The sequence below is a fragment of the Pleurodeles waltl genome, chromosome 3_1, assembly GCF_031143425.1.
Source record: "Pleurodeles waltl isolate 20211129_DDA chromosome 3_1, aPleWal1.hap1.20221129, whole genome shotgun sequence".
Lineage (NCBI taxonomy): Eukaryota > Metazoa > Chordata > Amphibia > Caudata > Salamandridae > Pleurodeles > Pleurodeles waltl.
This window is the reverse complement of record NC_090440.1, coordinates 709,416,748-709,442,122: the sequence shown is the minus strand read 5'-3', so window position 1 is coordinate 709,442,122 and position 25,375 is coordinate 709,416,748. Positions and strand designations below refer to the sequence as shown.

General features: G+C 44.3%; 1 protein-coding gene across 2 annotated transcripts in view; it reads left to right on the top strand.

Moving 5' to 3' along the window:
- Positions 1 to 25,375, top strand: part of HPCAL4 (hippocalcin like 4) — a 61,583-nt gene that overhangs the window by 30,833 nt on the left and 5,375 nt on the right. For both annotated transcript variants that reach the window (XM_069223420.1, XM_069223421.1), the window contains exons 2-3: positions 1,422 to 1,599; positions 24,506 to 24,721. In XM_069223420.1, coding sequence (XP_069079521.1) covers positions 1,438 to 1,599; positions 24,506 to 24,721 — 378 coding nt within the window. In that variant the 5' untranslated portion in view covers positions 1,422 to 1,437. The remainder of the gene's footprint in view (positions 1 to 1,421; positions 1,600 to 24,505; positions 24,722 to 25,375) is intronic.

Below are 25,375 nucleotides of genomic sequence, written 5' to 3'. Positions count from 1 at the left end.
GGTTATTTCAAATCAGTTTTTAATTGGCATACAACTTATATAAAATCTCTGTTCATTCATTAATTACATCAACCCCACACAACATAAGGCAGAGCAAAATGAAATAATTACATTTCAGTTATCACAATTCCGGCCACAATTTGTTGTCCAGAATTTGTGTTTGTAACCTGATCACACTGCCTTTTCTTTCACAAAGCGGCCCTCGGGATGTTTTATCTTTTCTATTGCTGTAAATAATTCACCGTTTCTTTTTTCTGCGCAGTTATACTTCTTAGGTGGTGCAAATGCTCTGTTGGTCCATATCTTCTATATGTGTATAGCCAGACATAAATAGTACACTCTGCCTGACAAAGGTTGCCTCTGGGCCAAGAGAAGATGCTAGATTTTCTAAGGATCCTACAGGAGTATCCTCTTTTTATGTAAGTCAGTGACATTATTTTACTGATACCCTCAGCTCAGGCTGAATTACTCTTTGTTGAATCATCAATGTCTAAGTAATGACTTTAACCCTCAGAAAGAACTGTGACTATTCCAAGCCAAACAAGGATATATCAAATAACCACTATTTTACACTGTGATCTCCATCATCAGCACTCTAAGACTAAGGGTTCTGTGCTTTGTGCCTCTTTTGTGGGATGCCGTGACGTCAGACCTGTCTAGTTGTATGACTCAAGCAGACAGACAAACCATCCGCAATCAACAAAGAAAATACGCTTCTTATCACTGTAAAAATATAGATAAATGAGGACTTGTTTTTTTCAGGTTGCTTTCCCGACGCTGCTGGCCGCCTTGCACTCCTCTTCTGATGGTGTTCCAGAAGTCCCTGGGACACCCGCACTGGCTCCCCACGCAATCCTAGTGCTGCTCTAATGCTATACATGAATTGGTCTGAGCGGCTTGGTCTGCCGCTCAGACACTGCGTTGAAGTCTGTACAGGTTCTCCAACCCGGCTGTATAATGCAGCAGGGTTGGAGATACCTAAGGGGCATGTCATAAGACGGCCGGACAAACTAACATGCACACTTGGTGAACTCCACTCCTCCTGCCCCCTTCCATGACCCAGCTGTCCCCCTCACTTCACACGCTGGCTCAACTAGCAGCTAAAAAAAGAATACAAAATATTGTTTTATTTCTCAGTAGCTGGCTCTTAGTCAGCGGGGCGACACTCCTCCACCATTGGGAATAGGCTGCTTGTAATTCACATTCTCCTGTCTTTTGTATCTATTACACACTCAGTTTAAAGATTGAGGGGACTGTTGTTTATGCGCTGCTCCTTTACTCAATGGTTCACCAGGTTTGAGGTTTGAGGATGGAAGACTGGTAGTGCTGTTACTAACACTCTTGTGCTTCATGTGTTTAAAGCTCACCTGCTGAACTGAGGACTGTGCTGCTTGTTCATCTCTCCTATTTCTTGTGTTTAGTGTTCACCGAGGAGCCATGGGTAAGCATAACAGTAAGCTGGCCCCGGAAATGCTGGATGACCTTGTGCGCAGCACGGAGTTCACTGAGCAGGAGCTGAAGCAGTGGTACAAAGGATTCCTGAAGGACTGTCCCACCGGCATCCTGAACCTGCAGGAGTTCCAGCAGCTTTACATCAAAGTAAGTGGAGGTCGGAGGGTTCCAGGAGAGCTAAGGGATTGGGACAGAGAGAGACAGCGAGAGCAAGGGTCATGTAATGCGACAAAATGTCAGTATCTGGGGAGGGAACAGAAGAGACCAGGGGCCAGATGTAGCAAAATTGCAAATTGTGACTTGCAATTTGCGAGTCCTTCCGACTCGCAAATTGCAAGTCGCAATTTGCATTGCAGAACGGTGTCTCAGACACCGTCTGCGAGTTGGTATGGAGTCGCAAAGACCCACCTCATTAATATTAATGAGGTGGGTCGCAAATTGCGGCCCCATACCGACTATGGGCACTCGCAAACATGGAGGCCTGCTGTAGTCAGCAGACCTCCATGTTCATGACTGCTTTTAAATAAAGCAGTTTTTTTTTTAAAGTGTAGCCCGTTTTCCTTAAAGGAAAACGAGCTGCACTTAAAAAAAAATCCTAAACCTTTAGTTTCGGTATTTTTTCAGGGCAGGTAGTGGTCTCTTGGACCACTACCTACCCTGAAAAAATAATTTGTGGTCCATTCACAAAGGAGAAGGGGTCCCATGGGGACCCCTTCCAATTTGCGAGTGGGTTACCATCCACTTCAAGTGGATGGTACGCGGTCGCAAATGGTATTGCATACCACTGCGAATCGCAAATAGGAAGGGAACACCCCTTCCTATTTGCGATTCGTAAATGCATTTTGCGAGTCGGTCCAGACTCGCAAAATGCATTTCTGCATGGGAAAATGCGATTTGCGACTCGTAAACGGCAATTTTTGCCGTTTGCGACTCGCAAATCCTTTCCTACATCTGGCCCCAGGTGAGGAGCATAGAGGAAGGAAGGGAGGTGTAGATGAAGGGCATAGAGTGGCGCATGGGATAGAAAGAGGGACATTAATATAAGGAAAAAATAAAATATTAGTGCGAGGGAGGGGGATGCGTGCTGAGAGAGGGGAAGGAGGTTAGTACTATGTGATACAAGGAAGAAAGAGTATGGATAGCAAATGGACCAAGCAAATGGGATTTGGAAGTGATTGATGGGAAAGTAATGAATAGTTTTAGTGAACATGGAACAGTGACAGCGATCTGCTCTGAGAACGGACCACCCTTTCAGAACTATCAGCTGACCCAAGTTATCAAGGAGAAGGAATGGTCATTGTCCATCTTCAGAAACTCCTGTAGATAGTCCTTGCCAAGCACCGACTCCTGCAGTTCACTCCTGCAGCTGATCCAGGCCCTTAGGGCAGCAGGGGAACATCTCTAGGCACTGTCCCATCTGAGGCTGGCAGTCACGCAGTGACACAATAGCTTCTTGTTGGCTTTTTAAAAATGATAGTCCCAATGCATGGAATTGCACATAGACCGTCACCTCTTTATCTCTAAACATTAATTTAGTTTAGTCTGTTGCGTCGACGGGTGAGATCATCCAAAAATGTTTCTAAGGTACACCCACATTTAGGAGAGCCTGGTTGTGCTTGTCAAAGGCTAATTGTAGTGTGCGCCAACACCAGAAACATGTTGCCAACTCCTTCATTACAATCTGAACAATTTCCTTGAAAAAAAATAAGCTATAAAGCTAATTGTTTGCTGTAATACATCGTTAAATTGCCGGCAGTCCTCGAGTTGCCTCTCCTGTGACTCCAAGAACAAGGGCGTGCTTGCACATGCCCTGCCTGGTAAAGTAGAAAACGAATCAAGTTGAACGACCTGTGCCTCCCTGCCTTCACGCCAGGTGATGATATCCTGAATTGAGCAAGTACAAGGTATTTCCATACTTTGACGTTCACAATTCCAGGAGAGGTTTAAGAACTGAGTTTGTCAGAGGGGGGTGATTCAGTTCTTGGCCAGTCATTGCATTAGGCTGTTTCTTTCGAGATTAACCCATCCCTGCTGCACAACAAAAAATCAGATCTTATGGTTCTAGTAGGTCAGCCTCACTGCCTGTGCCTTGGACTACCAACAAGTGATGATTTTAAAAAATTGAACTTATATGTGAGAAGGCTATGTGAGGCCTGAAAGACCATAAGTAGGTCTGGTTGTTGGTGTTCCTATCTTGCTTCTATTTTGTGCAATCTTTCCTGCCCATTGGAATACAATCTCAAGGCCACTGAAAGGTATTCCACGTGATGTATGTGATTGCTCCTCTAGTAGAGTTCTAACTCTCCTAGATTAGGTCTGCCCTCAGCTATAGTCAAGAGAGGAGTGGTGGTCTTTTTAGGAGGAAATTGTGACTGTGAAGCAAATAAACATCATATTGAGGTTAACGTAGGAATTTCTAACTCCTTCCAATGCCCCCCAGATGTATGAAAAGCTTCCACCTCCTCGCCACTCTCCGAGAGTAGGGAAGGCAGGACTGAGTGGCTTTGCCTGTGCCACCACCCTTTTTACATTGTTTTTCTTTTCCTGTTTTGTTTTTAATTGTCTAGCTGTGATCTCCTATATTCATAGCCAAAAACTTAAAGATGAAGAGTACAGTGAGCCATGACCGGGCTCCTACCTCTTCCCCTTCATTACATGTGCATGGTTTTAGAACCAGTTCATCTGCTGAGCATCATGAGTCCATGAAAATGACATGCAGGATGTGTGGACCCAATAAATATCCCAAACCTTCTATGGTTCTGACTTTTCCCCCTCCTTGTGTCTTGTGGTTAAACTCTGAGATGCCCTTTTACTGGAGAATACAGCCATTTAATTTTCAAAGCTGGCATCCCCTGTAACTGGGCACGGGATTTTCCTCCAGTTTCCACAACATTGGATGTGTACCTTCTCTACACACCCCCAATAAGCTGTCTGCACATGTACTGAGAATGACATTGACCCATTGCAGAACCTTGTTTTTGTGGGATCCTTAAAAGATTGGTAACTGCAGAGTATCACCAGCAACAACATCCTGCAAGGAAGAAGAGGAGGTATACTACAATTAGTGGACTGTAGATACTCCCAACATTGTTGACCAGATGCGAGACTCAGATGACAGTGACCTGCTATGGGAACTTGCTTGAAAATAAAGTGTCTGACTAATATCAGACGTTCAGCTGCACAATTGACCCTCAAAGCAATAACACTATCAGCCAGTAGAGAGACTTGATGTGGAAGTCTAAATGAGATTAGCAACATGATGACTCTGGCCTCCATCTATGCCATGCTCTTTCCACTTCTACAGCTGCATTCTGCAATCCAGCAGTTGACAAGCTGAGCACCCATCTACGTGGCATGGGATGGGGGAATGGAATGGAGAAGCAAGCATACCATCTTTAACCTCCCCTTTGTCTTCCCTTGTGGTGGAGAATCTTGTACACCTCCATGGATTGCAGAACCCTTGTCTGCCCTCCCAGAAAGAACTCTGCACTATCTTCTTTGCATGTGAGCTCATTAGGTTGCTGCCCATGCAAAATTTGAAAATGATTACTTTTGTTTTAACCTGAGGCTAAATATCACTTTTCTCCTGAATTTCTATACAGCTAAGCATCTATAAAGAAAGTTGGTCCTGTGATAACTTTCAGTGGCAGGTTTATATTTAGTTCCTCTTTTTTTGAACGTGTATTGAAGTTAGAGCCTAGTCCGGTGAATTGTAGTATGGTTCTGGTCCACCAAAGCATTGCAAAGAGAATGTTGTTTTTGATTTTCATTTCCAAGTAGTGAGCTTGGTTCATAGGGGTCAGTGTTAAGTGTTGATAGTAATGAATGCTAAAATAGCAATTGGGGTCTCACCCCAAACCCAGAAAGTGCTAAGACCTTTTGGTTTGCTTGGGTGATCATCATTTCTGATGTGTTATTAATTTGTGGTGTAAATAATGACATATCATGTTGAAACTAAAGCCCTGAGTGATCAGTGGCTTATATTGTTATTTAATTGTATCATGCTATATCTGAGTAGCTAGCCCATAGTCACTGTAACTGCTTCTTTTTGTTGCCCTAAGAGAGACAAGACTAGTTCTGAGCAGTGTGTTGTTGTTATCGCTGCTGTTATACTTAGGACACCCAGCCCTAAAGCACCACTGTTCAGGTGCAGGGACTGACTTCCATAGGACCTGGGCAAAATATCTGACTTCTTAGTGGCATATTTCTGTCCAAAGCTAGAGGGAGGGGTACAGAGAAAAGGAAAAATAGCAGGAAATGGAGGGGACTGAAGGAAATAAGAAACCAAGAAAGATGGAGATAGAGTGAGGTGTTAAAAGAAGAGTAAGTGGCACTGAGAACGAGGACAAATTAGACTGAAAAGAAAGGAAAAAAGGCTGGAGGGAAAAGGGGTGTGCAAGAGTAGAGGTAATGAGTAGGTTGGTATGGGTAGGAATGTGGGCACAGGTGAGAAGTGAGGGCAACAAGGCTATAAGTAGTTTTGCGAAAGCAAGGAAAAAGGGGTATGCTGGATGTATGGAACTATAGGGAATGGGTAGAGGTGCTTCAGGTGTGTTATAAGGTACTGAGAGGGAGTTGTGTGAAGCAGACATAGGGTATGAGAAGTGAAACAGTGAATGATATATAAGGATTGAGTGGCACAGGACATTAGGGTTAAAATATGGGGCAGGAGGTCAAAGAAGGGAGTGAAGAAAAAAGGGTCAACATTTTTTGAGTGAATCACGAGGAAAAGGGAGTGAAGTTGTGAGTGTTACAAGTAAGTTACGAAGAGAAAGGTGATATGTGGTATGAATGCAAGGCATGTGGAAGTTGGTGGGGACAACTGAGGGAATCTTGGGCATGCAAGGGCAGATATATGGAAGGCAAGTCTGAGAAGAGAGAGAGAAATTATTTGGGGTAATACAAGGCGGTATAGAGAAGGTGACAAGTGTGATATGTTGAGTGTGATATATGCTGAATAGTAAGATTAAAGGGTTTGTGAAAATGAATGGGACACAGAAAAATAAGGCACCTTTTTTTCTTTAGTGCTGCTGGAAAGCATTTAATCCTCTGAATGTTATAATAAGGCTTAAGAGGATTTAATAAGAAATAAGTACTGTAAACTTAACAAAACCAGATTTTCCAGTACCAAAGCCAATAGGACAGAGAACAAGTTAGAGCTGAACAATGCTGTAGTAAGTCGTGTTGCAACACACCTGTGAGCCCATGCTACAAAGGTGTTGTCTCCCTTATTGAATGTATTTATGTATTTTGTATTTCTATAGCTCAAACCTAGCCAAAAGGCAGCATTGGTACATGGTCAAAGATAAGCATAACTGCTCTACTCAAAACCTGACAAGTGGCACCTCTGGAAGCCACTTGTCACCTAAAGTTTGACACGACATTTCTGATTCTTATATGAAAGATGTTAGATATGGGCTGTAGTGTCTTGAAAGCTTTATAATGGAACCCTTTGGCTTCAAACGGACTCCATAGCAGTATGATATAATCGCTAGAATAGAATGGAATCAAAGCTTGGATTAGAATGTTAGGAGTTCACAGGTGCACACAGAGGAATGAAGACATGTGATTTGCAGGTCCGTGTGTGGCGTAATCATTGGCGGGTACCCAGGCTAGGGAGGATCCTACAGCTGGCACCAAGATAGGGAATAAGTAACCCGAAGAAAGGCAGTGCTTTCTCAGAGAGTTGTTCTGGTCCAAGCAAACTGGTCATGTATGCCACATGTGCCTTTGTTGAAGTGCTGAGTCAACGATTAGCGTATGTGAAGTCAAAGCACAACTCCAGCTGGTGTGAAGTGTTTGAATGTAAAGAAGGCTTCACTGAGAAGTCTACGAATCGGTGATCAAGAAACTACGACCAAGGCCATACTAAAAGGTACTGCGCTGCCACGCAAAATAAAGTTATACATTGTATGGAGCATTAAAGCTGAAGGTGGAGACAAGCAGGTTACAAAGAGCAATCAAAGATATTTTTATCTCCCCAAAGAACAGTGCGAACAGAAGCGCTGCAAGGAAGAGATCAACCATGTGTTAGAAAAAGCAAACTGAAGTGTAAAAAGGAGGAAATAAATGACTTGCCCAGCCCACTAAAGAGAGTCATTCTGCTACAGCATTCGACAATGTGGCCCAAGGAGAAGTCGTAAAGAGCTGTCCATACCTAAAACAGTTGCTCACCAGGCTGCAGAGTGGGGCTCAAAACAACTTAGTAGGTCTTCAAAGAGCAAAGAGTTGAAGGCAGCCGATAAATTTGTGAAATTTGACAATGGCAGCTAAGAAAGAAGGTACTGTTCTAATTCATGTTAAAGACAGTCCTGAGGCCTACACGTCAAGGGACTCTAGAGAAAGTTTCCATACATATAATCATTGCACAGAGTCAGAGAGCACTCTACTTTAAACATCAGTAAATTCCCCACTAGTTTACAGTGCTGCTACCTTCCTAAAACCACTATCACCTTTTGATACCGCCAAAAAAGCAAAATAGTGAAAATAGATGGACTGCTTGGATAGTCATTTGAAGATTTGCACTTTAAGAGACTGATAACAGGAAAATTATCAAGTATCTCAAAATCATGATGCCAATAGTGTGAAAGAAGTTATTAAAAAAATACAGAGAACTTATGAAGAAGTTACGTACTATTGGATTAAAAACGCTTTAAATCTCAAGTTTAATCCATCACCAAATGTTGATTACAAACAATACATTTTCAGTCAAGAACGTCAGAGTTGGTGAAACTATCAGTGAATTTGTGTAAAGACTCAATGCACTCATCAAACACTGTAAGTGTAGTGATGAAGAAGATATGCATCTTAGAGTTGTTGATGGAGGCTTGTCAGATTCATTCAGATGACGAACACTGAGAGGAACTCTTAGTCTGGAACTAGTGTTGATGGCTGCCAGTGCTGAGGAGCAAGCTCAAAGACATGCTGCTCACCTGGAGGCTGGAGGTGCCCAGAGCAAATCAATCATGAGTGTGAAAAGTAAGCCAAAGCAAAAGACTGAAGGGCACAAAGTGATTTCTACACACAAAAAGAAGTTTTGTTTTAGATGTGGATTTTCGTTTCCATGAAGGAAAGTGTCCTGCCATTTGACAGATATGTAAATGCTGTGGGAAAGAGAACCATTCTGTGACGGTGTGTAAAAAGAAGGGAGAATTAAGTGCGTCACGGCACAAAGACAAAATGGCCACTAGAACATTCCAGAAGCAACCTTCGACTAACCCTCACAAGGCCAAGCGACAACATCAGTTGAGGCAAATTGGTACTAAACTAAGTCACTCGTCATCCAAATCATTGTCAAACAGCTCAACCATCTCAATATCAAGTGAAAGCGAAGTAAGTGTTTTTGCCATGTCCATGTTTACCTCAGAGAAGCATTTGCATATTGGACTGGTTGCCAGAAGGCCCCCCTACACTCCGATAAAATAATACCTGTTGGACTTGGCCCACTGGGGGGCTTAAAAAAGACAAAGAAGTGCAGGAGCCAGTGCTTCGTTTCCACCCCCCCAGCCCCTCCCCTGCTGGATCTGCAACAAATCATGGAGAAAATGTTTCAAAAAATGCTTTTTAGCCCCAGGGGGAGGGGTCCCTCTGGGACCATACCACCAGAGCCAAGGGATCAGAGTTTCTGTACTCTGGGCCCATTTCTTTTTCTGAGACTCAGCAGCTGAGTCCCAAGATGGCTGCCAACACTTCCTGGTTGAAGTGTTGACAGCCAATCAGATTTCAGTAGTAGATCGGGAGGGGTGGCGAATCCTTTGTGTCCAACAATACTGAACATTGATAATGTCCTGTGCACTGCGCTTGACTCAGGACCTGCATAAAGGCGAGCATCCTTTCACATGACTTCTTTTCACCGTCATCTTCTTTCATTCACCTCCTCTCACACTTTTTGCATGTCATGCAAATGCTCTTACTCACCTCCTCACAGACTCCTGCTCTTACTCGCTCCCCTCACACTAGCCCTTTCCCTCCCTCCTACTATTACACCAGCTCTCACAATTTTCCTTACATGTTTGCAGTGTACCTGTCACTCACCCAGATTTCCTGGGAAGCTCACCCCTGTGCTCCTGCTTTGCTGCTTTAATTGTCCAACTGTCTCACACTTTTTAATCCAAGTCTCTCTCCTCCACCCTCATATCTGTCCTCCCATTCGCCACTGCCCCTGTCCGTAACCTTGCCAGGTTTTCACTGAACACATCCTGGGACCATTCATTTCTCTACATAATGGGATTCATGCAAAGGACGACCCTGTCAACCGACGGTTATTTGCAGTCAGTCTGAAGAATTAATCATTGGTTTATGTTCCGTTTATAATGTAACTCGTTCAAAGTCATTTCTGTAAGGTCATGCCCAACAGAAATTTACTAAGCATCGAAGCAGTTACTCAGAAATCACCATTGAACATACTCACATTCTGTGAAATGGTGAGTTCCTGCCCACCGAAGTATTCTAAAAAACTATCGATTCATACGTGCGCTACAGTTCTAAGTCCACATATAGAGAACTCTTTTTTTTTTGTAATATAATTGAAAAATGTCGATTGTATGTGTTAGAGAATTAATAAGCAATTTGAACCCAATTTCTTCAGGACAGATTATAAAACTTGATTACTTTCTGACGTGCACCCCAAGTATTTTCGCAGAGGGTTCATTGGAAAAAAGCAGATTATTTTTTTATTTAACACATAATCAACTTACATTCCTACAGCATTAATACAGAATATAATATTCTCATTTTCATATGAGAAACACCCTTCTGCATATTAAATTTAATTTGCAATATGAACAACAGTCTATAATGAAAGTAAAAAAAATCCAAAGCACTACAATTCTGCAACAGCCTTTGGGAAAGTATCACCTTGATTGTGACCAGATTCGAATCAACAAAGCCTATTAATTCATTTAGCTGAAACATGCTCCAGCGCCCTTAATGCTCCCTTTTCTTCGTAAATATTAGTGTTCCACAGGTCCGTTCTTCGGAACTTTCTAAATTCTTCCGGAGACGCACACAACCTCACTCCTGAAGATTTAAAATGACTTTTAGCTGTTACTGACTGTAGCGCTCTCCTTATTGCAGTGGCGTAGCGTGGGGGTGCAGGGGGGGCCGGCCGCACCGGGCGCAACATCTGGGGGGGGCGCGCTCGCACTCGCGAGTGCTAAAATCCACGGGTTAGGGGGCGCAAATTACTTGCCTTGCCCCGGGTGCTGACAACCCACGCTACGCCACTGCCTTATTGTCCTCATCACATAATACCTCCTTGAACCATCAGTCGGCTCCAAACCATTAAATATGTAAATGGCCCCCTCTGACAACCTTCTTTCCAGTCCCGCTCCTCAGGGTCCGGCATACATGTAGTGTTCTCCTTAAAGTGGCTGTAGCATAGGTCGGGTAATTGAGAAAATGGACAACACAGTTCAATTATTCACTTGTATGCAGGGCCGGCTTTAGAACTGGTGGCGCCTAGTGCGACAGTTTATTGTGGCGCCCTCACCCCATGACCTCATCCTCGGTTTCACTCACTACCACCCGCAAATGTGCCACTCATCTCTCCCCTTTCACGTACATTCATGTGCTGTAAAGCACTTGTAAAGGCTGGCTTTACTAATCCACTCAACTATCCACATAAAATATAGGGGCATATTTGAGAGCCCCTAGCGCCTTTCTAACGCCACATTAGTGTAATTTTTTTAAGCTAATGTGGCGTTAGAAGGCCAAAAACCCTGTGCCATATTTACAAAGTGAAGCAATGCATGCATTGTGCCACTTTGTGTCCCTTTGTGTTACATTATGCCTGCGCCAGGCATAATGTATGCAAATGTGGCTTTCCCTAACTAGAGGGGGCCAAAAAAATGGCGCAAAGAAATCTGACAGATTTCGTTTCCTGATTTTTTTTTTTTCAGCACTTTTAACGCCTGCTCAGAGAAGCCATTAAAAGGAGGCTTTCATTGGTACAATGGGCCTCTGGGTGCTTTGCAGGATTAGCATCAAAAATGTTTTGCTAATCCTGCAAAGTGCCAGACTAGCGCAAAAAATTCTGATGCTAGTCCCCTAACTACCGCTATGGTGCGCCGTATTTTAAATACAGCGCACACATGGTAGCGTTGGAGGGGGCGCTAAGGAGGGCAAGAAAATTGGCGCATCACTGTGTGCAGCACCACTTTTTTCGAACATGCAAGACCCTACTGCCATTTTAACGCCACATTAGTGTCATTGTTTTAAGTTTATGTGGCTTTAGAAGGCTAAAAGCGCTGCACCATATTTACAAAGTGGCGCAATGCAACCATTTGCACTCCAATATGCCTGCACTAGGCAAAATGTATGGAAAGGGGGCAATTGAAAAGAATTGTGTAATTTTTTTCTGGCACTTTTAATGCCTGCTCAGAGCAGGCAGTAAAAGGAGGCTTCCATTGGTTACAGTATGCCTCTGGGTGCCTTGAAAGATTAGCATCAACATTTTTTACGCTAATCCTGCAAAGCACCGGACTAGCGTAAAAAATTCTGAAGCTAGTCTCCTAGCTACCGCCATGGTGCACCGTATTTTAAATATGACGCACACATGGTGGTGTTAGGGGGGCACTAAGGGGTGCAAGAAAAGTGGCACTGCACACAGTTCTTAAATATGCCCCATAGTTCTGTTTTTTGCAGCAGGCATAATAACCCTCAATGCTACTTTATGTTGAGTCAAAGCTGCCTCTAGGCAAAACTCCCATCTCTCTCCATAGCAGGAACATTAATCACAAGATGTATCTTGACATTTTAATTGTTTCCTGAAGTTTGGAGGCACAAGGAACTTTTAAATTGCAAGTTTCGGAAGTTATTGCTAAATACAGCGCCTCCTTGAGGCCAGCGCCCGGTGCGCCGCACTGCCCAAAAGCCGGCCCTGCTTGCATGCCTACGCCATATCAGGGGTTCTCACTGCAAACGTCATCTGCTCACACCAGTTTTTATCAGCCTCTGAATCACTCATAAACCAACAGGCTAACCCAACAAAGCTCTCATGAAGCCACAAGCACAGTCAAGACGCTAAAACATTAAATGGCCCATTAAAGAATCCTGTCTGAAAGGACATAGGAATGATACATCACAGCATTAGACAGTAGCTTTCTTCTTCCCATACTAGAAAGTTGGCCAACTTTTAGGATGTCAAAAAGGAAATGCTATTTAATTACAGTGGCAAGCACTGATCAAACTTAATTATAGTGCCTTTATGTCACTTATGAGACAACACCTAGTGAGCTCTAATAAAATACATTGTGTGCAGCAACTACTAAAAAAACATCCTTATGAGTGGGAAAGAAGGGGGCTCGCATCTTCTACGTAAAGGCTGGAGCCATCGTGGTAAGGGATAAGAAAGAAAAAAGTAGTTTATTATAAACTGCTAGGTCCCTAAATCCAGGTCTAAAAACCTACGTGGTCTTAAAATAATCCTAGAAGGTACATGAACATATCCCACTTGATATTGTTACTCAACCGATTTTCTTTTAGAATGGCACTTAAAATTCCAAAATTGCTCTCAGACCATCTACAATTTTAATCCATTTAAGCTCACTCTCTGAATCCTTGCTCCACGCAGTGCATAACCAAGTCTGTTGAATTTTTTCCATATCAATGACCTGTGCTCTACTAATCTTACTCTTACTTCTACCAGTCTCATCAGCATACTCCTTACCATATGGACAGATAATTAGATGAACAGCCTTTCTTGTACTATGTTCTGAGATATCTGACTTTTAGCATTCAACTCCAATGGATTGGTACTAGTGCCGCATCAGAGGCATGTAAAGTGACACATTTGTAGTTTCCTGATACTGGAAGCTGATCCCTTGGTGCCCCCTGGATATCACACAATGTTTTTATACATATCGTATTTTCTATGTTTTGTACAGCTTTTAGAGAAAAACTTGGATAGATGACTTTGGTCTGAGATACTTTATAAATTGACAACAAGCCTAGGTTGCATTCTTCAAACTTATTGGAAATAATCCTGGGTAAGCAAGGTCTCTATTTGCAGTAGTCGGATTAACAAAACCCCTCCTTGTCACCAATGCTTTCGGGTTCCCTTAATTTATAGTATTTGATATATGAGCCAGTCATATGATATTTTTCAGTAAGGAGTCCCAGTCACTTACTTTAAAGATGGAGCCTCAACACTGCTAGTATCTTGCGGATAAACTGCTTTCTGGCTGCCTAAGCATCTCTTGGCGTCTGCACATTCCAGTGTCTTCACCCAGGTAAGTCATGTGCCCTCTGTGGTCCTTCCAAGGCCTGCACAGGACTGAAAGAGGGGTGTCAGCCCTGGTTATGCTAGGGATCCAGCTCCCAAAATATTTTCGAGGATTATCCTGGTCAGGGTCCCCATCCCTTGGATCTTTTACATTGATTCGGTTGACAGGTATCCCTTACATCTGCTGTTGCTATCACACCCACAGCAGGTGAGTTGGAGTTGCACTTCCACCTTAACATCTTCTTCTGCTGTTGCCCAGTTGGACAGAAGCCCAGGGTCCAACCTTTCCAGCATCTGTGGCCCAGCCCAGATGTCGGTGGTAACCCAGGCCTGGCATTAGCCTCTGCCAAGTCCCTCTAGCACGCATTCAGGTCTTCAGTAGCTTTCCCTCTATCAAACGCCTCTCCATCAGTCTCTACCCTAGTGCTGGTCAGCTTTGGTCAATCAGCACTGATTAAAACATGGTGGCTGGAACTAGCACAGGACTCTCAACTCGCTGAATGTCTCAGTGGTTGACATGCCACTTTTAGCTGATCCTAACATTGTGCCTCCTTGTGCCACTTGGTCTCGATCCTAGAGTACCAGGCACTCAACTCTCTCTTCTGGGTCTCCTGCTTGCTCCATTATGGCAATGGGGAAGGCGTGTGATGATGTTACTGGCATCAACAAAGTGTTTTGTGACTCCTCCTCTTATTCAGAGTCTCAGGAAAGTTTCTATTGTGCTACAGGGCCAGTGATTGAGATTCTGTAGTCAGAGGCATTTTAAGACATGGGCAAAGCAGGCTCTGGCCCAGGGCCACAGCCTTTCCAGGGGCCCCCTAACATAGCCAGCTCTGTTCTGCAGAGAGTCTTGCCCTGATGTCCCTGACTAATTCTTAAATAGATTATTTTAAATACAGTTTTCATGCAACATCCATAAAAAAAAAGTTTCTTTAAGATCAAAACAGGACCCCACAGATGAGAAATGGGAGGGTGTCACAGAGATTATTTGCAGTAATATTAGTGTACTGCTGCTATATTATAATATTGAAAACCAGCATCACTATCCCTGTATATTAGATGGAAACATTTTTAGAATCTGGACGAGTGTGTTTGTACACTGTCAGTAACCTGGCCAAAGAGGGCATGAAAGAGCTAAAACTGGGTCTTAAATTCAAAGCTGTTCCGAACAGGGGCCCCTAAAATATGCTTGGCCTAGGGCCCCCAAAATCCTTAAGATGTCCTTGCCTGTGGTTGATGCTGAATGGGCTTCGGGTCATCTGTCAGCTGATATTTCTTTTCATGAGACTCCATGTAAGGCTCCAGAGGGCTTGGATTTTGCTTTGACCATGTCGTAAGTCAAGTCTAAATATTTATGGTAATCATCTAGTTGGGTCCTCATCTGAGGCCCTGCTGCCCTTCTAAGAGAAGCTGATGGAATCCATTCAGTTTATCTGCAGCAGACAGACCTCTGCTCAGGATGTCAGGGAACGAGTTACACAACATTATCCTCAGGTCTCTGGTGACCCTGGTCTTCTTGTTTTCTAATCCAGAGTTGGACTGTTTGGTTTGGTGAGCTCCTTGAACTAAAAGACTGTTCCCACTTCTCCCCCTTTGTTTTCCTCTGTTCCACTGGATGTGGATTGGATAGAAAACTGATGTGATGGGGAAGACTTTTTTCTTGTGTATCCACAGGCCAGATCCATTAGCTCCTCTTACTCTCTGTGCCATGGTGTTTGATTTGGTCCCTCTTGGCCATCTTTTGATTGCGAGCATCTTTTTAGAGTGGGAATTTATTGGTCATGGAGAAGCATAGAAGAGGGGAGCACATTCCTATCATGTGTAGATAACCAATGTCTCCTAGAAGATTGTCTGGGAGACTGTCCAGACTGACTGACCGGTTATTCGCATGCTAGCTAGACCTTTTGCAGGATTCTCTTCTGTTAAACCTTCGTGCATTCCTGAAAAGGGAGTGTTTTATGTTGGGGCACCTCTGAAGCTGCTTCAGGGGCCCATGTGGCCCCATGTAGTGGGTTTGCTCCCTTCTTTAAACTGGTTTAATGCCATATAGTGTTGATGGTAATGTTCTAGTTGACATTGTTCATCACATTTTGGGCCTTGTACTAGTTCTGGTGAGAGCTCCTACCCCAGGCCAAGCCTCCTTGAAATGACACACAGTGCTATCGGTCGCTTATTTTTTCCTGTCCGTTACCTCTCCAGGACATTGCCCTTTTGATGATTTGTGGAGTTGGAAGTTCAGTTTTTCTTGTTAGATGGCCTCTTTAAGTATCCACTCTGGGTCGGAGGATTGTGTTTCTCTGCCCTTGCTGAGCCCTACCTACAACTGATTGCCTTCTGTTATAGCTGATGTTGTCCCTTTTATCGAGGCTTCTGCCTGACTGCGGTGGAATGGTGCACCATGTAGGTTTGGTATGTGGCATGCTGCTTGCCCTTTTTAGGTTCCTTTTTTACACCTTGGCCTCTTGCATTGTCTGGTCCGCAGGGTTATTCTGTGACCTTCTTGGTTGTCTTTTGCAAGGAGCTGTGCCAGTTGTAGTTGTGGGTCACAACAGTGCATTGCGGTGACATTATCTAGTTCTGTGTGGCCTTTTGTTCCTAAACTAGCAGGTGCTGCTAAGGGGATCTGCATTTGTTAATGTCCTCTGGCTTGGGAGCAGGTGAAGTCAATTGTTTTCAATCCCCTGTGTGCTGTTTACCTCACCTTATGGACATGCATGTTGGATCTTCACAGTTTGATCTTCTTCTGTTGAGAGTTGGAGGATGGTCCCTGCCAAATCAGCTGCTTCTCTTTTTCCATATGTTGTTGCCTTTCACATTTTGGAACAGGTGCTGACTTCAAACTACGTTGGTGCTAGGGTACTTTGGTGTTCAAGTCGAAGATTTCCATTCAGAATCACATCTGTCCTACTGTCACTACTGCAAATGGCTATCTGGCATTGCCCTTGGTGGTCACACTTTCTTGTAGCTCTGTTACATTGAATTTGCGTGGTATCTATTGATTTGTATGTAGTTCTAGCTGGTTTCAGCATTATGAGCTTGCTGTGTAGTTTACGATGGAAGGTTTTCTTTTCATCACTATGCATGTCACTACTCACCCTTTTGGGTGTGCCACAGGTGTGGCTATCTTGATCCTGTACATGCCAATTGTTTAGATTGCACAGGCATTTGAACTGTGTCTACACATAATACTGTAACCCCACTGCTAAATTGTTCACTACTGGCACGCTCCTTTGTAGTGCTTCTCTTCCTTACTCTAGTGTTGTCTCTCTTATTTCCTGTCCTGTACTGCCCCAATTTCTGATTGTCCTTGGATGGCTACTGTGCTGTGATAATGGATGATTTCTGCCTCCCATTAGTTCATCAATGTACCCTACTAGCAGTTCTTTTCTATCTAGAGATTCAAGATAGTAATCTTTTGGTGTTTCATTTGTGCTCTAGTTCAGGTCTTTAGGGTCTGGATCATGACATTTTAGCATTTTGAGTCATTTTCATTTTTGTTCTTCTCACATGTTTGCATCCCATATGTTGTTCTCTAGTGGACCTATTGAGTTCAGTAGTATTTGGGCATTGCCGTTGAGGCATTTTATGGTTTCTTGCTCCATAGCCTGATTGTTCAGCAGTGCCCAGGGGTTTGAGAGTGTATTTCATTTAAGTTAGGATTCTACCATGCTGTAGTGATACTGCTATTGGGGCTGCTGTCCATATGTCTTATCTGTGGTTGTGCCTTTAAGGTGTCCTTCCTGTATGCCACTGTCTATAGTTGGATAATTAGCATATTGGCTAAAGTAACCAGTATTTGCTTGCTCAGACCCTCCCTCAAGGGATACTTCTTGCTATCAGCAGATGGTGAATCTGTCGGTAGAATTATCCATCAGAAGAAAAACTTCTGGTCTGTAACATTCAGTTCATAGGTGGCTGTAGATACATATGCTTTCCATACTCCTGCCACTTAATATTAGGCTCAGACATTACAACTTGTGTTTCTTTGAAGATATTTAGTCAGCGGACATGCTGTGATTCCTCCCTTAGTCCATAATGCTCCTGGGCATGACTACACCCAAGATGTTTTTATTCCGCCCTCCGCTTCCAACATATCCAACAATGGCTCCATTACCAGCAAGATCATCGCTGCTTTTTTGGGCCTAATTACTCCACTCCTTGAGTCCTTTGATTCAGATAACAATCACAGCCAAGACAGCTGCTGGCTGATGGCTCCCCCAAGCAGAACACTGCTCTCTCTCCACTGACTGTGACCGCTTCACCATGATGTCCCAATGCTTCTGTCATTTTTCTTGCCTTGGTCTGCAGAGCTTGCCCCGAAGAATGTATTAGCATGGCATTTGTATTTTTTTCTCTACCCCTGCCATTACGATCCCACCCTGTGAAGTCCTCCTCTATTTTGGTTCAAGAAGACCTTAAATTACCAAAGGGGACGGCATTGAGCACACTCCAAAATTCAGCAGCAGCCATTGTTAGAGATCCCATATATTTTCACTGAGCAACAGCCCCTGAGCTTCAAGGAGAAAGGGTTAGGTGCCTTGGGGATCCTTGTAGCCAACCAACACCGGGTGCTAAGACAGTTTCATAAAGTGCTTCTGAGGTAAAAGACCAAGACAGGATGTCTTCGGCCTCAAAATTGGCATGGCTCTAACACCAAGGGGTGCGAGTATTACTCCAATGCACCAAAGCCAGGGGACACAATCCTGCTTTGTTAAGCAACTCCAGACCGAGACACCACTCCCACTGGAGTTGGATGTCAGGCCCAGAGCAAGAAAGGAAGAAACTCACAGCCTTTAGCCCACTACCACTCATGGGTTCCAGTCAGCACAGAGAGAAGTCTTCGGAGCAAAGCAAGCTCCCAGTGTTGTCACAACAGTCATCTACCCTCTCTTGATTGAAGAGTGCCAACCTTTCCCTTCGTGAACTGAAATTGATGTAGAGATCGTACCTCTGAGACTGTGTGCCAAGTCGATGCAGAGGGACACTATGATAGGAAGAATCTGAGGCACCCCTCTTGGAAAGACTGGCAGAGGAGCTTTTCTCCAGTCGAGATTACTTCTAAGCCACCCCTAGACAGCAACACTGCTCCCATTTCTTTAGGAACAAAGAATAATTTCAAGGAGGAGCTCACCTTTGATGCACCACAAAGCCTGGTAGCCAATAAGTGCAAGTTTCTTCCCATGCAAAACGGTATGATAATTTCAGGGAGCCTGTCAAGGACAAGATGTCCTTCCCAGTGAGGCTTCATGACAGCACTAGACCTGAAGGAAGCTCACTTCCATATCCCCACCAACCTTGCCTATTCCCAGTATCTTCAGTTTGTTGTAAATGGACAACACTACAAATTCAAAGTTCTACCCTTCAAAGTCATTAGGGCTACCAAGGATTTTACGGAGTACCTGGCAGTGGTAGCTGTCCATTTTCACAGAGACGGTTGCCACATCCTTCTGTACCTCAGACTGGCTGATAAGGAGCAGTAGCGGGCAGCAATGCTAAGCACACACACAAACAGCTGCAACACTGCCTTCGTGGGCAAAGAAGCCCACATCCAACTCCAACAGATCTAACCCTTTCTGTGGTCAGTGCTAAATTCTTTCACAGGAAAAGCATATCCCAACCAGCAGAAGCGTTTCAGCAGCTACTGCTTCTTTTTCAATCCACCTGTCACATTACTGTAAGACTTGCAATGAAGCTTTTGGATATGACTGCATCGTGCACACAATTGTGCCACACGCTGGATTACACATGCACCCACTCCAGCAGTGTTTCGCGAGGCATTCATCACAAACAGAGGGCCTTGGGAAGATCTAGTGTTGAAAAGGACTGGTATGCAGCATCCTCTGCAGTGGTGAAACAGCAACAACCTGTTGCTGGGCAGGCCTTTTTTAGACCCATTTACAGAAGTGACTGTCACCACCGATGCATCACTCAGTAGATAGGGCTGACATCTAAGAAACATTGTACCTGGGCCCCTCAGCATTAGGGTTGACATATCAGCTACCTGGAGCTGATGACTGTCTGCCTAGTTCTCAAATCATTCTACAAACGTGTTCAGCGCAAAGTATTCCTCCTAAAGATGGTCAACATTACAGCCATGTACTAAATACAGAAGCCAGGTGTCTGAGTTAGCACAGGAGATCTGACATTGAGCAATCTGTAACAAGGTCCATCTTTTAGCGGAAAGCCTGCTGAGAGTGGATATCAACTTTGTGGACCTGTTAAGCAAGATGCATCAAAAAGTCCACAAGTTAGTACCTGCAAGTCCTACTCCGGTATTTTCAACTGTGGGTAACCTCAGCTACCAACTTTTTTGCCACCAAAGAAAACGTAAAATGCCTAAGACTCACCTCCAGCTACCCATACGCAAAGTCCATGAGCAATGTACTATGGATTAACTGGTAGGAGAAAAGTGCTTACCCTCCTCCTTTCTAACTCATCCTGTACATGGTGACGAAGATGAGACAAGTATCCATGACCCACATCCTCTTGGCCTCAATTTGGGCATGGTAGCTCTAGCACTCAATACTCCTGGGGATGTCCATCACTCTCTACAAAAAGCTACCAATCAGGTCAAACATTCTCACACAAGAGCATGGCCAAAATCATGCATCTGAATCTCAAACCGCTCAACCTAGTGATCTGGCACTTGACGTATTAGAGTTTGGCTACCTAAACGTCCCTAATGTGTGTATGACCATTCTGCCGGAGGCACGTAGGCCCACTACATTTGTATTTAATGGAGCAAAGTCGTAGAGACGTGTGCGCTAAAGTATCTTAAAGTAACTAGACTCCTTCAAAGTCATAGGTCAAGATATCATCTGTTACCTTTTATGCCTTCGGAAGGCCGGCCTTGCATGTAGCTCTATATGCCACGACTTAGTCAGTGCTGTGGTATAAATGCAAAAAGAGAACAGTCTTGCATGTATGAAGGGATTTCAGAGGGTAATACCCCCAGAAACACCTTCTACTTCAATGGGGAACCTTAATGTATTTCTCATAAGGCTTATGGTTCCACTTTTCGAATCCCTCCACTCTTGTAACCTACACTTTCTTTCCTGGGAGGTGGCTTTTCTCGTAGCCATACCCTTGTTCAGGTGCATTAGGGAGTTACAAGCACTCGCCACTCAAGAACCAGCCATTCAGGTGCAAAAGAAAAAAGTAGTCCTTAGATCTAAAAATGTACCCAATGCACTCACACCTTTCTACATTAACCAGATTATTGAGATGTCTGTATTCTTACCACAACCTTAGTCTTCAGTGGCAGAAAGAGTGTTGCACACCTTAGACGTGAAGTGCAAACTCATGTACTATATTAAAAGGACTAAGGGTCTGATTTAGAACTTGGCGGACAAGTTACTCCATCACAACGGTGAGAGATATCCCGTCTGCCGAAATTTAAATCCCATTATAGCCTATAGGATTTCATTTTCAGTGGACAGGATATCGGTCACCGTTGTGACGGAGTAAACCATCCGTCAAGTTCTAAATCAGGCCCTACGTCTGTCTTTAAAATTAACCTGTTCTTTGTAGCTTTGCTAAACCTCACAAAGCTCACCCCATTTCCAGGCAGCTTTAAAAGGTGGATTATCAGGTGCACCCAAACTTGCTACTCATTGTATTTCCTAGAGCACATTCTGTACACAAGAAGGGAGCAACCATGATTTTAATAAGTAATATTCCATTAGCAGACATTTGCAAGGCAACTACCTGGTCAACACCACACACGTTTACATAACGTTACTGTGTGCACACACTAGGCTGTCAGACTATTGTTTGGCAAACTCTGATAAGAACATTCTTCCAATAATCTGCATCATCTGCCCACTAACCACAGCTTTTGAAGAAATTGCTTTACAGTTGATGCAGAGCATGTGTTTCTACAGTTACATGTGCTGAATGGAAAATGTTACCATGTAAGTGTCTGTTTGTAGACTGTAGTGGTGTAGATTCACATGCACCCTCTCTACTCACCTGAAGCTGGCAATGATGGCACATGCTTTACTTTTCTGACACTTCAACAACTTACAGTGCAAATGGCACATCACATAGACTTACTCTGCACTCCACTTTTACCTCTCACCCGCTGAGCAGACAATAATCCAGGGTGGAATCGGTGCTTGTATGCATTGTGAAGTGAGGGAGGAGTCTCAGCACATCCTGTGACTCAAAACGTCTTTGGAAAAAATGTCCAAGCTCAACACTAGGTGCCAGTACTATGCAAAGCATATGAATCCACAACACTATGCGCTACCCACAGATGCTTACAGGATAAGCAATATTTTTCTTTTGGTGGTTACTTCAACTGCAGCTTCCTCACTGACTCGCCCACATCCCCACTCTGAGGTGTAGTTACTGTTTTGGCATTGATGGGTGCAGGCTGGTTTCGTGCACTGCATTCCTTTGATTTCGTCAGGTAGGCCTCAGCTTCTAAGGGTGGGGTGATTGGGTGGAAAGAATGGGAATTGACATCAGATATTTGGGTGGCACAACATGTAGGTCCATGATGACCTATGTGGGAGGTGTCAGAGTCGAGTTGCAGAGGTGGTGCCACCTATTGGCATAAGAAAGCTATTGCCAATTCTCTAGATTCAGTCTTCTGCCTAGAGATGTATAAGGTCAGGAAACTGGAGGGAGCTAGAATTTCCACAGGAAAGCTCTTTAGCAAAACTATCTTGTGTCTTCTCCTTCTCTGTCAATTGCTACTTTGGGGAACACAATTACCTGAGAGGGAGACATAGCCTCCACACTCTGTCTGACTCGCCCTCACTCCGGAGTTAGTCATACTTGCGCAGGTCCTCAAGTCATAGTGGGTTTCCATATCTCGGTCCCAGTCCTTAGCATGGCCAGTTATGAAATTCTGGGGATAATTCCAGGTTTGCAAATGATGTCATTGTTGGTAGCTCATTTACATCCATTATCCGTCTTATTACTAAGAGAAGGGTGTACTCCAAAAGCAGCGCTCTCCTCACTTAACCAGTCAATGAAGTTAGAAACTATTAGGAGATAGGACCACATAAATGAAAGAGAATACATGGAAGAGGCAGGTTTTCCCTCGGGGTGGGTGAAATTTTAAATTCCGCCACCGGAGTTGTAGTAATTTAATAATTCCTTGTTACTTAGATAACAAGGAATTACTGATTAATTCTGCTGTTCTGCCAGTGGAGTTAAATCAGCACTGTAATGGTACTTAAACAGGGCTGAGATGGAACAGCCCCTGTATGCTTAAAAACCACTGCACATTAAACTTTAATCTGAAGTGATTTTTTAACATAGAGGGACTGATCCCTCTTCCAACCCTGTTTAAGTACCACTGCAATGCACATACCCCTCAGTGCCCTCTGTGCCCTAGAGTGGATACCCCTTTGTGCCCCTACGTACCAATCTAAGGGCACCAAGGGATACACACTGTAGTGCACTGCATACCCCCCAGTGCCCTAAGCTACTTAGGTAAGACCAGCGAGGGGTATGAAGTGCACTATAGTACATATGTATGTACATAAGTATGCAAAGGCACCGAAGGGTATTCACTGCACTACACTGCACTGCATACCCCTTGGTGGCCTTACATAAGTAGGTAAGGGCACCTGGGGGTATGCACTGGAGTGGATACCCCTTGGTGCCCTTACACTCTTATGAAAGTGCACCAAGGGGTATGCACTGCACATTGCTGTGGCCACTCTGCCCCTTGGTGGAATTCCACTGAAAGTTAATGTAACTCTGCAGAATGAAACCCACCCCCAGCTTTCACCTATATCTGCACCAATATGCGTTCACACTAATTGCCTCTCTCTTAATGTTGAGCTAAAAACATCAATTTTGCAAACTCAGATGCCTTTTAGTTCTCTGAGATCCCCTGTAGTTCAGTTTGGGTGCAGAGTCAAACGTGAAGAGCAAATTGAGGGGAAAATTTGCACCCACAAATGTGTGCCCTACACTGTAATTGGCAACATATCCGACCCACAGTGTACATAGCAATGTACTGTAGGATCCATGCTGTGTGTACCGAAACGTTCCAGAAGAAGGCCAAAACATTCACCACCCGCAACTCCTTTGAACCACTGTAAATGTGTCCTCCAGGCATATATGCAGATTCTTGAAGCTGGCACACACTTAAGGCCACACGTGTAGGTTCAACTCATTCCATCTGAAACTTGATATGTAGTGTGCACTTGGGCAGGGAGTCCTCAATATGCATGGCAAGTTTTTACGTCATCCTTATCCTAGCATGAACTGCCAAGCAGTGGGAAGGCCATTAGAGAGTTCCAACTCGCCCCTGTCAGTTAATGCTCGCCCAAACCTAGGACCTGTGCCCCACAGGAGCCAGAGCCAGTCATCATGTGTGGTGTAGTAGATCGACTTGGAGAACTAAGTGACATGTTAATAAAGAAGTATGCAAACGCATGAGGGAATACTGTTGAGCAGCTTGAAGAAGAGTCGGTGTGCTGGGAATCATCCCTCTTCTCATATTCACTCTCTTTTGTCTTTCTTCTCACCTGCACTCTCACTTTCTCCCCTCTTTGCAGTCACATTTTCATACTTGTCCTTCCCTTTCAAACTCATCTGAAACCTGCTCTCTCTCGCTCAATCACTCTCTCCCCCTCACTTGCACTTGTACATTCACTTAATTCCAATAGTGTGCACTGTTATACTCGTTCTTCTCGCCACACTCACTCACTCATATGCATTTGCACTGTCCTGCCGAGTCTCCTCATACTCACACTATCGTCCTCACTCCACTTCAGACGCACACACGCACCTGAAAGTCATTCTTCCACCTCAACACTCTCTCGATAATTTAATTTCTCCTGCTTATCCTTCTCTGTCTTGCAGTTTTTCCCGTATGGCGACGCATCGAAGTTTGCACAGCACGCCTTCCGGACGTTCGACAAGAACGGGGACGGCACCATCGACTTCCGGGAGTTCATCTGCGCCCTGTCTGTCACCTCCCGGGGAAGCTTCGAGCAGAAGCTGAACTGGGCTTTTGAAATGTATGACCTCGATGGAGATGGGAAGATTACCCGGCTGGAGATGCTGGAGATCATCGAGGTATAGACGTCATACCTTACCCTGTGCCTTTAACCCTCTCTGACCCCATTCTGGTCCTGACAGCGTGGGCCAATCTAGCGGTCTAGGGAGTGTGAGCAATAATACCGAGAGTTTTTAACCTTCAGGTCAAGGTCAGATTCATCACTTCCTGCCCTGCGGCTTCATGGATTTATACCATGGCCGTTCACAGTTGTGAAACCAGCACATTTGGTTTTACTGTTGAATATCAAGTGTGATAACCCAGCCGCGCTGATCCTCCGCAATGGCGGTAGAGCACACCCCCACCGGCTAAGAGCAGCAGCAGAAAAATAAAACCATACTTGAATATCTCTTTATCTTTCTGCTGCTGGCCCAGCCATTTTCTTCCCCTCCCCGTCCATGTCACCCCGCCCCTCCCCTTGGTAGCCGGCCAGTTCCCCCAAAATTGTGAAACTAGTCCGTTTACGTTCATTGTTACCCCCTATCTAAAATGACAAGTATACCCACCGCCACCCCTGTGCAAAGTTAGTCTTAGCTTACGCTCTGTTACATCTTGTGTGCAGTGACTGAGTTTCTCTCCGTTACCCCAGTGTGCATTGACCTACCACTGCTGCCCCTGTGCACAGTGGGTATAGATACTGCTGCCCCAGGATTAAAGTGAGTTTGAGTACACCC